We start from the raw sequence: 16,599 nt of genomic DNA, 5'->3' as shown, positions 1-16,599 counted from the left end.
AGGAGAAAATGTTCATTTCATCTAAACAAGTTAGGTATGACTTCAATTACCTTGTGTAAAATGGTCAGCATGGTACACTTAATATGCCTCTGCACTACTGTATACTTGACTCCTTTATTCCCCAAGGTCGAACTGTGGTGTTATTGTGAGGTAGAGTGGTTAAAAGCAGCCTTGATGCTGTGAAGGTGTCTTTGGGAAGGAGCACGATGACAGAGTCCAATCTGTCCAGCCTCAGCCCGGTCCCGAGGCTCAGGGCATCAATTATGAATAGGGAGGGGGATGAATATACATGAGGCCATTTCAGACACTTTAATTTGAAGCTGAAAGAGAACGTCCCAGTCAGTGATAGGTGTGTGTGTATCCGTGTGCGCATGCAGGCACACCAGGTTCTGTGTTTATACATCTGCGTGCATGAACTCATCCCAAGCAAACCCGTCTGTGTGCTGCACTTTAAAATTTTAAAATCACATTATGCACAAGATGAGATGAATATAACTCCCTTCTCAAATCACCATTTACTGTTTTATAGCATTTTCAAGTGTCTTTGCTGGTCTTTATGCTGCTCCTCTCTGTCGACCTCTAAGGTGAATTTCTCCCTGTATGACGACTGAATGTTGGAGCAAATTGGCAGCACTAGACAAAAGGCCTAGGTCTTTGATTAGGAGAGACTGACGTTTACTGTTGTTATTTTATGGTGTTGCTACAATTGGAGGGACCCAAGTCTGTTTACACTGAGAGTCTGGTGCATTTAATCCTGTAGTGTGAACTGTGAAAGCTTGTTGAAAGCAAACTTGTTTGGCACACACCAAACAAGCAGGTTCAATCGTCCTGCGAATGGGTGTGTGGGGTCTCCAAATCTAATCAAGCAAATAATGGTAGAGTTTTATAGTGCTATGAAAACAATCTGGTCTTTTTACAGTGGACTTGTCTGGGCCCGAGACCAGATTTCAAGAACTATGTTGAAAATAACCCAGAAGAGTTTTTCTTAGCAAGAAACAAACCCAGCAATAATGAACTAATAATCTAAATCAAGTAAATTATCTCCAGTTTGGATTCCTAAGTGTGGATACAGGTTCAGATCGCTGAAATTTTCTGTAATCGGACTCGATTGTCGCAGCAGGAAATATTTGGATGTGACATCATCTTGTCTGATTGGCAGGTTATCCACAGGAAAAGGAAACACATCCACCTGACAGCTATTTTTAAGCGTGTTAAAGTGCTTAAGTAAGGATTTTATTTCCCCTAACAATCGAATGCTACAGACTAATTAACATGCTCTGCTCTGCTGTGTATACATTAGTAATATGAGTCAGTAAGCAGTGCGACCTAGTTCTACTGGCCCAAATCCTCTCTGAGCAGAGTTTCTCAAAACATTTATTCATGTGAGGGAGCTTTGCCGGGCAGACAAGCTCTTCCTCATCCTCCCTCACATCCACAAAAACACAGCTACTGACCATTTTGCTGCATTGCTCAAAGGCACAAGGAAGAGGAGAGTACCACATATCCCCCAAACCCTCACACATACACACATCATTAACACCACCCATCCTCCTCACCCTTGTTGCCACGGCGGTGCAGGCACCATCTCCAACAGAAATGACAATGGGGAACATTTCTGCAACAAACCAGAGGGCTGCATCCATACCACCAGCTGATTAAACGATTAGGTAGAGGTAGATTACAGATGGTCACAGAATGTCCGGTAACAGGAAAGTTGCAAGTTTGATTCCCCTAGCCGCTGAAGCCCACTCAGGATAAAAGGTCCTGAAATACTGTTTCTATTTATTAAAAAAAAAAAGTTAAATATCTAATTATCATTGGTTATTATATGTCTAAAGTCTCTCTTTAGCTGTATAGCTCACCTGATCAGAACTTCATCTACACCCAGCTGTCTCGGAAAAGAAACACATTCAGTGTACTCTACTTTTCTGCACAATTCAGACATAATACCATGCTTCCATTAAGTTCTCAGCCTGGTGACTATCATGGGCTTGATTAATAAGACAGACAGAGATCCGTCTTCCATCCATCCATTTTGTCCTCAAATAAAATTATTCATCTAATTGTATTCATCAGTTTGATCATTCATCTCCATCAGGCAGATAAAAAATAAAATAAACACATTAAAACACCAGCACACTTTACAATTTAAAAAATAAATAAAATGGCATGAATACATCATTGAATATATCAGTGATGAGGGATGTTAAAAAGGCATTGGACCCAATTAAGTTCAAGGCTTGGGTAGGGCAATGAAGTGAATAAAGGTTTTCAGTCTTGATTTGAAGATTTCAAGTGAGCGTGCTTCTTTGACTTGTAATGGGAGGCCAGGCGAGAAGGGGCATCATAGACAAATGCTCTGAAGCCAACTGATTTTTTTTGTTAACTGAAAAAATTACCAGGAGGGCAGCATGGAGAGAGCAAAGAGGGCGTGCTGGTGTATATGGTGTAATTATATATCTGATAGGTAGTGCAGTGCAAGTCCATGCAAGGCCTTATAATTTAAAAGAAGAACCTCAAAATCAGCTCTAGCTTGCACTGGTAACCAGTGAAGAGGTGGCAAGATTGGGGGTTATATCATCACATTTCCTAGTTTTTGGTAAGATTCTAGCAGCAGCATTCTGAACAAGCTGAAGGCTTTCTGGTAACATAACTAGGAAATCCAGAGAAAAGGACATTATAATAATCAATCTGGAAGATACAAATGCATGGATTACGATTTCAGCATTGCACAATGATAGAAGAGGTCGGATTTTGGCAATATTACTAAGATGAAAAAATGCTGTCTTGGTAATAGCCTTGATATGAGACTGGAATGTCAGACAAGAATCAAAATCACTCCAAGGTTTTTGATGGTGAAGCTTTCAGAAATAATACAGCCATCAATGTTATTAGATTTTTTTTTTCTGTCCTCTGTAACAGGCTAAAGGCCTTGAGCAAAAGGCGAGAGAAAAGCATTATTTATAAAGATGAGCTGCTACGACGCAAGCGCACATCAACACATACACGCGTGCACACACACACACAGACACACGTGCAATGTGTACGCCTGTCATTACAACACAGTTTGATCCCAGGCAGAGGCAGAACCATATGAATTATAGATCAGCTTATATTCTAGCAGATCCCATGTAGTTTGTTGTTAAGGGAGAAAAACATTAAACCCTGATCTATTGGTAATGCTAAAACACAACTCACAAATAAAACCTGGCATCCCACTGTATCCATCACGTTTCACAGATTACCATCAGCAATTCGTGAATTATCGAAATGAAGCGATTCAAAATCTACCGCATGGCAAGCAGAGAGCACAGTCTAGCATTTGGAGTAAAACATGGTACATGCCAGTTTGTTGGAGCCCAAATCCCCACTTAAATGAGAAATCCACGCAGTACCCTTGCCAGTTGAGCTGGAGGGCTCTGGATCAGCCTGATTACTTTGGGCTGACTGCAGCAGATCAAAGTAATCTCCAAATACTGGAGAAGTACACAGAACAGCCGTGCAGTATAGTGCAATACGGCATAGATTCTGCAAGAGAGTGCACATATGTCTATTTGGAAAAGCCATAGTGCACATGTGCTTGTGCATGGCTGTGTGCTGCAGAGCATGCTGGGTTTTATAATCAGGATTCAGGGATCACCTTTAGCCCCTGTCATCAGTCAGACCTGTCCTACAAAAAGGGGGGGTAGGAGGCAAACGGGGACATATAAGGCCCATATAAAAGCAGGAAAAAAAAAGAAGAAAAGCAGTGATGTGGCGTGAAAAACTAGAGAATAAAACAGAGAGAGACTGAATGACTGGGACTGATGATTCCCAGGCATATGTGTCACCCCTATGTTTGTAATATATGTGCATATACTTTTTTTTTCTGTTGTTGAATGCATCAATGAGTGTGTGCGCTCTTAGCATGTGTGTGAACTATACACAGTGCCAGCATGTGTACACAGCAGGTCTCATTTCCTGATTCCCCGGTCAGACGCTGGCTTCTCTGTGCGAGCCGAGCCCACAATGACATCAGCTTCCGCCAACACACCAGCCGTCGCCATGGCACCACACAAAGACATTTCTGGCCCAGAGGGAGGGGGGAGCATCGTGCTTGACACATTCACCCATTATAGGAGGGACCGGTCCCCTGCTTCCCTCTTCTCTCGCCCTCCTCCTCCCTCTCTTTCTCGATTGGTGTTTGTACAGCCGCCTGCTCTGTTTACCAGACCATCAAAGAGCTTCCCCGACTCCCATGGTTGTAGTTCGCTGGCCCTGGCCTCCTCTCTATATCTGCTTTTGCTTCACAGCCTCTCTCTCATCCCCTCTCTCTCACCCACTCTCTCTTTCCATTAATGGCCACTGCCTTCCATTTAGGCCATTTGAAATCTTTCTTCCTCAGTCTGCTATTTCTCTAAGTCTTGTCCTCCCTCCCCCACTCTCTCCCTGTCAAATGGAGCCATGACTCCAAGGGCAAAATGCCCAGCAAAGACGTGACCACCCACTGTGCTTTCTCTCACTCTTTGCCCCTGCAGACAGAAGGCATGGATGTGTTTGTGGGTGTGCTTGAGTGTGAGTTAGAGATACAGAGAGAGAGAGAAAGAGAGAGGTAGACTGCCCAGCACAGGCAGAGAATACGTCTGGGTGAAAACACAAAGACTTGTCCTCATATGCCTGCTGCCAAGCTGCACAAAATATTTGAATTGTAAGTCTTGCAAATTGACCCAGTTGTTGCAGATCTTTAAAGATATCCTACGCGTTTGGTTTTTTTTTTTTTCTTTTTCCAAATCAAAGCAAGAAATCTAGGGAAAATGAGTGAATAAATAAATAAATAACTGATAATGACTTTGTGTCAATATTCAAAAACACTGGCAATTAACTATCAATTCCCAAGGTGTCACTTCCACTTATGGATCCCTACTCTCCCTGCTGTCTTGCAGAAATGATAAGGAGTTCCTTTGTTCCTGATGAAGGCTAGCCAATTAGCTGCAATGCATTAGTGTGATTATTTTAATCTCGAACTGAGCCAAAAACCTTGGACGTTTCATTTCTTGCTTGGCACTGGCAGTTTTAACCGGATCTCGATCTTGGATCTTAAATTTACAAACGCTTTCATTTGAGCAGCTCCGACTTCAGCTGGAGGACAAGTCCATTCCTCACTACGTACCCAAATCAGTGTCCATTCCTTTCTTTCTTTTTTTTTTGTCTTCCCTGTATGAATCAGTAGGCTGTTATCTAAGATCCACCAAGACATCAGATAAAAAAAAGTCAGTGGGATGTTAATTCATGGCCACAATGACTGTTCAGGCAACTGCTAATAACCCTCTCCCTCTTCTTGGACTGCTGTGGCTAACCGTACAACCACAGCCAATCAGTGTAAACTATTCCTGCTAAATTCCCAATGCCATCACAATAACTGGGTCATTTGGCTCAGCTACATGTATGTCAGTTTTTATGAATATGAATGTCACAAGTTATATTTGGATATGGTCAAGGGATAAAAAACACCAATCAAAATAAGGTCTGCCACATAACAGCAGTTCTTCAGCAGGTCTCCACTGCATTGATAAGACTACAACATCATAATCACGTGGCAATTTAAACCCATTGAAGAAAAGAGGTCACTTTGAACAGTACATATTAAGTTGAGAAAGAGAAGAGACATTACAAGGGGAATGGTACAAAAAAAAAAAAAAAAAAAAAAAAAAAAATCATGCTATCATGCTGAACACGACCAGTCACAAAGCAAGTGTTAAACCCATTAGATTTATTTTTGACTCAGTAAATTGTTTGAACTGCCAGGTGGAGTTTGCTAGACAGATTTGAACAAATACAATTTGCGGATACAGGGAAAGTGCTCGTTGTTCTCGTAGGAAAACATTCCTGAATTTTTTGTTAAATTGGTTTGGGGAATGTTTGAGAAGAGGTTTGAAAAGTGCTATCATCGACAGGTGTACTTCAACAGCATCAAAAGCTGAATATCAGGCTCAACGGAAACATTTTCTAGCTAACTTAGCAGGCTATGTTTCTCTCTCTGTTTCGTGTCTTCAAGCGGTTTGCCTTCAGTCTACAATTCCCTTGACTGTGCAGACAACGATGCCTCATGTTTGTGTGTGTCTAAATCTTGGCTCTAGACTGAAACCGTGACTTTTACCTGCTTTTTTCCCCGTGTTCCTGCTCATCTTCTCACAACCTGCAGTCTTGTTAGCTGACAAGTTTCTGCTGTCAAACGCTCTCCCTCTAGTGGCCGAACATGGAACTAGGCCCTCCACCCAGATCAGAGATGATGTCATCTCTTGTGCAGGATTTTTGTGACTTTATTGCATCTGAATTTTCAAATCATAGGAATTTCATAGGAAATATTGGTTACAGGTACACAGAGCTCACACTACAGCATTCGGGGGGAAACTATTAATCCAGGCCACTCTCGTTTATGCATCTAAAAAATATACAAATTAAAAGGTCAGCCTTTGTAATTCTGTGACATAGTCAGTAGTCGAGTTGTAAAAAAAAAAAAAATCAGGGGGGATGGTCAATTTTTTTCACTTGATGAAAAGGGAGGATGGTAGTTTTACAGGGTGGATGATTTTGACCGTTTTTATTTCAGACCGTTTTTTATTTCATGCCATCCACCCTCATCCCCCCTCAACTCGAGTACTGGACATAGTGATGCTACTGCTGTGTGCAGGAGGAAAGAGGAAATCGTCACTATATTTACTGATTATACATCATTTCACTCAAAAGAGTACAACAGTGATATCACACACATCTCTTACTTGGCAGGTCAACTAATGAGCATGTTTTCTTTGATTAAAACCAAAATTACTCAGCATTGCAGCTGCTTTTCTGAGAGCGTGTGGAGCAGCCAGCAATATTTTATGATAATATGTGGTAAAAATGAACACACAGAGCTGTAGCTAACAAGAGGCATGCATTTTATATGAACAAGGACGATGCCACCCCCTCATATTATATATCCCTATATATATATCATCCCAAGCTGATCAAGTGGGGGCACCGAAAAAAAGAAAAAAAAAACAAAAAAAAAACACCATCACCAAAAAGTTTAAGAGTCGCATGATCTTTCATTCAGCGAGTGCTTGTTGTGTTCTTGTAACAGCATATGAATTCATACAGAATCACCAGCACTGTGCCATGGTCCTCACACTTCTCTCTCTCTCATTGAGACAATGTCCCAACAGTGGTGGCCCCGTTTCCCTGGGTACAAGGTGAGGTGACATAGTTCAAGCCAGCTTGAAGGCCCCCAGGAAGGTGGAGTCTCCATACAGGGACACGTTGGCTGTGGATCGGGGGATCAGCAGCTCCAAATGATCCCCAGCTTCAAGCTTTACAATACCTGAAGGTAGGATGCAACATGATAATTAAGACCCTGAAGTGCTAATTTTTTTTCTTGTTTGTTTGTTTTACACAAGACAACTAGAGAAACGCATTTGCAAACCCAATCATCTATATCCAACCATACACACGTTCACCCATAGGCTACCACATGTCGGTACACACACAAACTAGAGCAGGACTAAAGGGGAAAAGACAAACTGACCTTGTGTAACAGCCATTGTACAAAGGGCAAACATAGCTGGACATGACAATAACCGAGGCTCACCTCCTGTGTAGCAGGTGTTGAAAGGGTAGACAGGGTTCATGTTCTGCACGCAGCGGAACAGGACAACTTGCTGAGGCTCGTCTCCCACCACGTTCCTCTTCCTACGGATCACCACATGACCCATGGCAAAGGTGCTGTCCTTGTAGTAGTAGACCTGAGCCCAGACAGGGTACAGCTGTCAGAGACAATTGTAGGATCCTGACAGATTTTGCAGACAACATATTATATTGCACTTTGTTTAACACACATACATGAATAACTTCTATTATATCCGTTTTTTAAATTTTAATCTGACATTATTTGAATGTCTCTCAGACGATCATAAGCATGGACCCAGCACATCCTTTTTCTGCACTTTATTTAGACATGTTGTAAAGTCCGGTGATTGCCATGCAATCCAGCAGCACCCCCCTGTGTAAAGGCCAGGAAATGACAGCAGAGAAATGTACCTGACTGTAGACAAAGAAGTAACCTTCTTCTACGACAACCATTGTGTCTCCCACTACTTCCAGCGCAGAGCCTCTTATCAGCCCTGCCATCCAGGGAATGCCTGTGTGTAGCTCCGAGTCATAGTCTTAACAAAAACATTATATTTTGTCAGCAAACATGTAAAAGAATCCTAAATCAGTAGAAATAATGTCGCTGATATGAGCCTGGATATTTTATACTGTAGTATACTGTACCTTTCTGAAAGGTCTTCCTGCTGGTGTTTGCCAACATATGTAGGCAAGGCTGGGAAACTGGGACAAAGAAAAGTGTAAATGTGTTTAAAAATCCGTTGAAGAGGCAATCATCAGTTCATCAAGGTTCTTCACGAGGTTCTGACTTTTGCTCTTTTCATGGTTATGTCCCACTCCCCCCAACTCTTTCTCCTTTTCCTTCGCTTTTCTGTCTGATGAATTCCATAAGCATTGTGAGCAGAGATGTAAATATTGGTCCTGAAATAATGATTGCCACTGGACCTGACAGTTTACATCTTCATACCATCAGCTCTAAAAGCAGCAGGGAAGACTCTCAGTGCTCACATACTGTACATAAATTATGCACTTTACTGAAGCATTATCTTATTGCACCATCTGAGCATGTTGAACAGCCACTGTCAAACCAGCCTTGACAAGTACCTGCTGACATCGGTCTTGGTTGTCAAACACAGCTTATTTTTTTTCCGCGCTTGGTTCTTTGTTACAATTGAGCGTAGAGATATGAGAAACATCACAGCAAATGAAAATTATTTTAAAATGAGGCCTTTGTCACACTGATACTGGAGATGGAATGAATCACTTTTAGGGGATTACTTAATCTTGCTCTTTAGTAAACTGTATTGCAATAACTAGCCTAATACAGGTTTGTAAGAGCTTGAAGAGTGTGCAATCTGCTGCACTGTATCTTACATGATTTGTCTTCTTCAGTTGTCTGTCTCTTCTTCCTCGTCGGGGGACGACTCGGCTGAGACACTAGTCGGCCCAGAATCTCTGGGATATTTCTCTTGTTAGTCATCTGTGCCAAGGTCTGGACAGAAAGATCACAATCCTCAGGAAAAAACAGTGGTCTAAAATGTATGCTGTATTTTCACAGCCTTGTCCGTGCCCTGTGCTGGTAATTGTGGTGTGGTGGTGTTTGTTGTTACGTCCCTAGGGGCTAGTTGTCTCTCACCTGGCCTCCGTGCCTGGGCTCTTGTCGCTCCTCTCTCCTGCGACTGATGTCTGATTTGAGCATCTCCACCTCACCCCTGAGTGCCAGCAGTTGGTACAGGGACAGGACTGAGAGGGAGGAGGAGGTGACAGCAGCCAGGGTCAGTAGGAATACTGGCCAGGATAGCCTCCCCTCGCCTGGTCTTTGTCCAGTCCCAGGCTCTACACCTGCCAGCAGTGCCATTGCAGGTCCCATGCAATCTCCTGAGAGCTTACATTGGCAGCATGATCAGTCTGACTTGTACTGTACACAGCTTCTCTTTTGATAGACTAGTTGTAGGCTGTGGATGCTGGCTGTCTGTTTCACTGCATCAGTGTTTTCCCCCCAAAAAAAAAAAAAAACCCAAAATTTCTGTTTAGCTTCCACTCATGCCCTTCACTCTCGTTTCTGCCCTTCCTTGCTCTGCTCCACAGTCCAGCCCGTGACTGCGCACACAGAATACAGTACATAGAAGGGCAAAGCAGCTTCCCCTCTAATGTTCCGCTCAGCTAACCACACTAACAGCTTCCTGCTCGACCAGCGACCCAGACAAACCTCTCTCTCCCTCTGTTCATCTTCCTCCTGTAAAATGACAAACTTCTTTTCACCTCCTCAGCATTGTAACTAATAAATAGTTAAACCACCAAGTCGTGTGGGTACAACGGGAACAGAAGCTTCATCATAACTTTCATTTACACATGAGCGTGACATGCCCTTGAGGAAGTATGGTTAGACATTTCAAACTGTAGAAATTGACATTATTCATGAAGCCATTTCATTTGAATTAGACAGCTACATAGGCCAAGCTGTACTAAAAAAAGGAAGTGCAAAATTTCCAACTGAGAACAGCAACATAACACAACGCAAACAGCAGAACAAACGTCATTATTACCAGAATATAAAAAGTGAAGTGATAATAGTAGATTGGATTCAAAGAATGGATTCAAAGAATGTGAAAGCAGACAAGTGGTACGTTAACCAAGCATTTTTGTAAATAAATAAAAAGAAAATTAACCGAGACATCTCAATTTAATGTATTAATTTATTGCATGTTACTGTACAGAAAATAGTGAAAATGTGTGCTTAGAAAAGAAGTTGACATTGTTTTGAAATAGAAAAGAAACACATTGAATCTGACATATGGAAAATTATTTAAACTGACTGCTTCATACTAAAGAAGATAAAGATTGACCATTCAGATGTTAGAAAACCCATCTACATTTCCAGTAAGTCTTGAGAGTAGAGGGTGAGTTCTCATTCGATTATCTGATTTGTCATGACATATTACTGTCAAGCTCTGGACTGTGTTTCACAATGAACTCACAAGTCACTGTAGATGCACAAGTCAACACTGTAAAGGACCATTATAATAATGAGTCAGACTCCTGAACATGACACATGCCGCTTTTCAAACGCAACATGTAAAATGCAAAATCATGCTGCCGCTCTCCACCCCCTAGTTCTTCACAGCAGTCATTCCGCTCAATTCACAAAACATGTGAACAGATAAAAATATGTGTCATGATTCATTTGCACCATACCTTGCAAAATGATCTTCCTTATGAAAAATATAACAAGACACATTCAGTTCGGTTCCATTTTTTCTACAACAGGACTTAGACGATCCACAATGCACTTGGCTATGACAAAAACTCTATCCGGAAAATATAATCACTTTTGTTTTTAGGTCAGCCACCCAATGCACAATGCACAATGCATCAAGTGAACAATGTCTAGTCCCTCCATCCTTTCAGTAACAGAGAGATGGTGCAATGCAAGCTAACGTCATTAGTTCAAAGTGTGTAAATGAAAGCGTGCAAAGTTTTTTGAAAGCCATGTACACTCCACATTGTCAATTTCAGATGTGATGGCCAATACCAGCATATGGGAGCATGAAAATCCAAGAAAATTTAATGCATGATCTAACTGTGCTAGTGCATCTGGAATCATATATAAATGCATGAAACTGTTGAAACTATGAAACTATTGGCTCAGACTATGGACTAAAGAACTGTGCCACTGGTGAATAAAAAGTCACAGGAGAAAAGGAAAAAAGACAATCTATACATTATTTCTCATAAAGCACACTGGTTAATTTATACCCACACTGTACATTCATGTAGTAGAATTAGACTGCAGTTCACGGTGCTATCACATTGAAACACACAAATTTGGTCTCTTAAGTGTCTGTTGTATTTTGTTTAGCACACAGTATCAAATATGGCTGCTGATGCTAAGCAAATCTCTGTTGAGTGTATTTGAATGGCTTCAATAGCACTGCAGTGAGTGCACTGTGCTGCATTTGGAGAGCGAGAGCAGATAAGTGTTTTGTTCCTTTAGTTCTGCTCCACCTCCTGGAAGACATGCAGGAAAGGTTAATTAGCTCGTTAAAAGCCCTCCAAGTGAGTAAAGCCATTTTGACACATAAGCATGGGGTGAGAAGACAAACTGGTCCTCGACTTAACAATTATGATGTTCATTATAATCAAATACTCCTATCATTTAGAAAAAAAACACAAGTCTCATATATAAATCTTTAACTACAAACCACACACAGCGCAAATGTTCCTTGCCAAATTCTCTGGGGGACGTGAACCTGTTCAGTGGTCGAGGGCAAGAGCGAAGACTAGATGGTTGACTGGCTGTGTTTTGAGACAGCACTTGGGAGAATACCTTGTAGTTCATTACAGTAGTATAGAGAGAAAGTAAGGTTGACAGGATATAGAGACGTAACTTATTTATTATGTGCAACTTTGTGACAAATGTGTAATCTTTGTCCTTCTGACCATTACCTCTCAGCCAACAATTACTTTGTGTGACTGAAAGCTTGATTATTCAACAGCACAAGTTTCTACCACGTATTTATTATAACCCAATTTCTGGCTGTCTAGAACAAATGAAATTTGCGAGGGTATAAGAAGAAATCTACACTGTCATGACATGCTAAGCTTTTGCAAGTACTCAGTATAACCAACAACAACAAAAAAAACCTGATGCTCTTCTAAGCACAGCTCAAAGATCATAGCCTACATAACTCAACACTTACATGAATCTGAACACAACAATGCAATGCAAAAAGAAAAATTATATATATATATATATACCTACTATCAGTCTTTTTTCATGAGTTTATTAAACATGTGCTGCTCAACTTTATTCCATCAGCAACCTGTTTTCATTGAAATACTGTATACCCTCAGTATATTGTATGAGTAAATGTTTTCATGATTGATTTCTTTCAGCAGAGCTTCTATAGCAGATTCTTTCATAGTTGTGCTGTGTCTTACAGTGTGAACATGTACTGTATGCTCCTACATCATTCATAAAGGCCATAAATACATGCATTCATAGCTGCAACACAAAAAACCCTGTGAAGGCAATGTTTCCATACCCTCCCTCAAAAACCTCATAAATACTCAATTAAATCTGTCTTTTTTGTTCAATATGGTAAATTTACAGAAAGATAAAAACAATGAAATAAAATACAAACCCAGACAAAAGCATAAAAAATGTACATTCTGTCCAAACCCAATTAAGTCCATCCAATTCATGTCACTGATAGCCCTCACACTTTCCAGTCCATAACCTAGTCAAGAGAATTATTTCCATGACCCTTTCTCAGATAATTGTGACACTTGAAGAGGACTGGGCACTTTCCTCACGGGCGTGGCTCTTCAGCAGGTCTTTAATAAACTGCTCCAGGGCAGCGAAGTAGCCCTGACACTGCCAGGTGTCGTTGTGTGTGCCCTCTGGGAAGATGGCCAGGCGTTTAGTCCGTGCAGGGGACAGCTCATACAGTTGTTTCATCATTACTGGTGGGATGAGCTGGTCAGAGAGACCAGACACAAAAAGAGAGGGCATGCGGCACAGTGCTACCTGCCGGTAGGACAGGAACTGGTTCCTGTAGCACCACAAGGGCAGCAGGCGCATGGGCAGGAAGGAGAAGAGTGTGGCTGCCATGTGGGGGATGCTGAGAAAGGTGTTTTCTACGATAATGGCTGCTACGCGGTGAGGGTTAACTGAGGCCAAGCGCACTGCCACAGCACCTCCTAGTGAGCGGCCAAATAGCACCACTTTGGTCTTGTCCAGATCGGGACGGGTCATGACATAGTCCAATGTGGCCTCAGCATCCAGGTACAGCCCATCCTCACTGGGCTCACCTTCACTCTTCCCATAGCCACGGTAGTCCACCAGCACCACATTGGCTTTCAAGTTGACCAGCATCAGTAGGGCATTGGGCACCCTGTGCCCAATATTTCCTGCATTACCATGGAAATAAAGGATAGTGGGTGGAGCAGAGGAAGTGGGGTTTGTTTGATTGCCAGAGGAGACCCCAGCAGGTGTGTCCCCTCCTGTGTAACGAAGCAGTATGAGGTTGAGTTTCACACCATCCTTGGTGCGAATGTACACATTCTCATGTGGGATTCCTGTTGGCATGGGAACATAGAGGCGAGAGGATGAGGGTTGGTCGGGAAAGTAGAGGAGTACATCCTGGAACTTGTAGAGGATGCCCGCCACAGAAGCCAGAATGAGTGCCAGGAGAAAGAACCCTCCATAGAGATGGAAGGTTAGGATGAGAGCCAGGAGGGAAATGCGACAGGTTCCCCAGGACCAGGAGACCAGGGCCAGGGTGCAGCGTTCTACTGCACCCCACAGCCTCCAGGGCTTCTCCATGGCTACACACCAAGAGCTGAGTCACACCACACACACCCTGTAAACACAGGGGAGACAGGAAATAAAAAGTCCAGACGAGAAGAAAAGGAGAAGTTAGCAACTGAAAGCATTTGAACATCAAAAAAATGTATAAACACAAATGTTTTACAATGGACAAACAGAATGGTGTATAATTTATATCCATTACAGAAAGAATATTTGACTATCAAGTGTACGATAACTGCACAGCTGAAAATATTCTCAATGTTAAAAACATTTTCAATGGAATATATTATTTTTGTGGAATTAATCCAGTTTCTTCAAAGGATGTTCTGCACCAATCAGATAAATTTTAATAACCCCATTTTAAGGAAATTTAAACCATTTTTAAATATACCAATGCCCTGATGCATTAGTTTATTATTAGTAGACAGATATCAGTTAGTAGGGGGTGGGCAAAGTAGACTTAAAATAATATCACAATATTTCATGATAATTTGAGGTAACTGTATCCAAGTCAAGTAAGTGATCAATTGATGGCGCTAATGGGAAACCCTGAATAGGATTAATTATATCTGGGTGACCATTAATATACCTGCATGGTGGAAAACACCAAACTAATTCCTCGTCAGAGGCTGACGCTGCTCTGGCTTTCAGCCATGTTTGTTGTTGTGGTGAGAGAACGCTGTAGGCTATGTGGTAAGGTATGCAAATTTGTCAACATGTCATCAAGTTGCTATATTACTGATATCGTGATATGACACTTTTTGAGTACAAATTTATACTGATATTTTTATGAACAATGTAATCTGATATGGCAAGCCCTATTAGTTAGACATTAGTTTCCTGGCACTGCATTATTAATGCAATGGCAGGAATACCAACACAAGCTGCCTGAGTCTGAGCATTAAATGTCATCAAATTTGGTACTTAGTAGTTATAAAGTTATACAAGGGCTGGGCAATATAGACAAAAATCAAACACAATGTTTTGGATGTACAGACAAAGCTTAAAACATACAGTAAAAAGCAAGTATTAAAAGTAGTTGTTGATAACATTATTTAAAAAACAAAAACAAAAAACAAACAAAAAAAAAACAAACAATACAAACAAACAAACAAAAAAAAAAAAAAAAAAAAAAAAAAAAAAACAGTGCAAAACATAAATAATTCTGTACTAGTGCGGGCCCAGTTAACGTTATAAATCTTTAAGCATTCTCATCCAGGCTCGAACCAAGGGCTACTTAATTTATTACACTGCGTTTGGGGTTGAGAAGGTAATGTTACGAGTCTAGTGTTTATTTCATCAAGCCATTTAACTACCGGCAAAAAGCACGTTCCACTTCCATCATGTGTGATGCCAAACATTTGGCCTTAATCTGTCCATCCATTAAAACGATTGGGACGCACCACCATATAATATCGTCTCCGACTGTGGGACTGGAACAAGCCGCAAAACTAAATCGGTGGTCTGTGAGTTCGGGCTGCCAAACTAGCAAGAAAGGCCAGTGTTGCAGGCAGCAGCAAGCCACGCACCAGCCTAGGTGTCTCTCTGTGCACGAAATGAGGAAGACTTGACAAGTAACACTGGACAGAAAAATGTCTTGACCCCACCCACAAGGAAATGATACTGTCAACTACTGTTAGCTTAGAGAAAAGCAGAGAGGACTAGGAAAGCCTCACCTTACCTATCAATCACCAATCGATTCTACAATCTAATGATGAGCTGAAACAGTGGTGGCTCAGCTACCTTGCTAGCAAAGATCCAATGGCTGCCGGTAAAGTCGAACTAAATCTATTTAAATTTGACGACAGTTGTGGGCTAGCTCAGTAACAAGCGGCTAGCCGCGCTAGCTGTTAAGCTAGCATTTGCCACTAGCCTGCTATCATCATGAGCTCTGATATGACGGTAAAGGCAGCTATCTCACATCAGTGCACAACAAGCAGCAACACACTCACCCTTCTCTCATTTTAGCGCTTCAGCTGGATACAAACAAAGAAAACAGAGGCACACAGACGGCTCAGTCGCTGTCATTCGGTTCTGCAGCAGTTACCTAAATTAAAGCGAGAATATAGTAGTGAGTATGTAAGCTAAGAGACGTGTGGCTGTCAGTAACAACCGGCGAAGCTAGCTAGTTCTCTGGCTGGCATCGTTGGTGTAGCCCTGATAATGTCCGTGTTGAGCTTGATGCACGAAAAAAGGTTCCGGCTGGATTCCAACCAAATGTACTGCAACGCTTTAACGCGGGCGGTGCAGACCCCAAAGCCAGCGTGTCACACCCCAGTAATCATGATGTTATGTAACTCACAATATCCATGACGTTCATAAATACAGACCTTTAATTTACTGCCCAGCACATGAAAATAACTAGACTTACCACTGCGTGTGCTTTTCCATTATTGCCCACCAGGTGCTGCTCTTAGAATGAACATTAATCCACAACTCACCAAGTCAATGCTGAACTAAATCTTTACAGGGTAAACGTTAAATCCATAATCCAAGTCACTGACATAAATACGTACAGTTTAAGGACCCACATTATATTCTTTATGAATAACTTTGTTTGTGGTCTACTGTCTTGATAAAGGCTACTGTACTGATAGGAGGGAGTGATCAGCTGCTGGTCATACATGCATTAGGCCTATGCACATAGGAAGTTTTTATTTGCT

At 41.7% G+C, this 16,599-nt stretch overlaps 2 protein-coding genes across 2 annotated transcripts; both read right to left on the bottom strand.

Moving 5' to 3' along the window:
• Positions 1-6,599: 6,599 nt before the first annotated feature.
• On the bottom strand, positions 6,600-9,829 carry tnfsf13b (TNF superfamily member 13b). The gene is made up of 6 exons (XM_030080860.1): positions 9,260-9,829; positions 8,998-9,115; positions 8,290-8,346; positions 8,056-8,180; positions 7,607-7,760; positions 6,600-7,339 (listed from the first exon to the last, which is right to left on the bottom strand). Exons 1-6 carry the CDS (start codon positions 9,491-9,493, stop codon positions 7,227-7,229), a joined length of 801 nt encoding a protein of 266 aa, XP_029936720.1. The 5' UTR covers positions 9,494-9,829; the 3' UTR covers positions 6,600-7,226.
• A 476-nt stretch (positions 9,830-10,305) lies between these two features.
• Positions 10,306-16,112, bottom strand: abhd13 (abhydrolase domain containing 13). The gene is made up of 2 exons (XM_030080963.1): positions 15,889-16,112; positions 10,306-13,988 (listed from the first exon to the last, which is right to left on the bottom strand). Exon 2 carries the CDS (start codon positions 13,949-13,951, stop codon positions 12,896-12,898), a length of 1,056 nt encoding a protein of 351 aa, XP_029936823.1. The 5' UTR covers positions 13,952-13,988; positions 15,889-16,112; the 3' UTR covers positions 10,306-12,895.
• Positions 16,113-16,599: the final 487 nt, after the last annotated feature.

This window comes from Myripristis murdjan, chromosome 21 (assembly GCF_902150065.1).
Source record: "Myripristis murdjan chromosome 21, fMyrMur1.1, whole genome shotgun sequence".
Classification (NCBI taxonomy): domain Eukaryota; kingdom Metazoa; phylum Chordata; class Actinopteri; order Holocentriformes; family Holocentridae; genus Myripristis; species Myripristis murdjan.
This window is presented reverse-complemented; position numbering and strand designations above follow the sequence as displayed.

Excerpts from the sequence above, each read along its gene's own strand:
- tnfsf13b (XM_030080860.1), bottom strand. The coding sequence starts at position 9,493 with ATGGGACCTGCAATGGCACTGCTGGCAGGTGTAGAGCCTGGGACTGGA. Across the intron at positions 8,181-8,289 it reads CAGGAAGACCTTTCAGAAAG|ACTATGACTCGGAGCTACAC; the intron begins GTACAGTATACT and ends GTTTTTGTTAAG. Across the intron at positions 7,761-8,055 it reads ACTTCTTTGTCTACAGTCAG|GTCTACTACTACAAGGACAG; the intron begins GTACATTTCTCT and ends GTCTGGGCTCAG.
- abhd13 (XM_030080963.1), bottom strand. The coding sequence starts at position 13,951 with ATGGAGAAGCCCTGGAGGCTGTGGGGTGCAGTAGAACGCTGCACCCTG.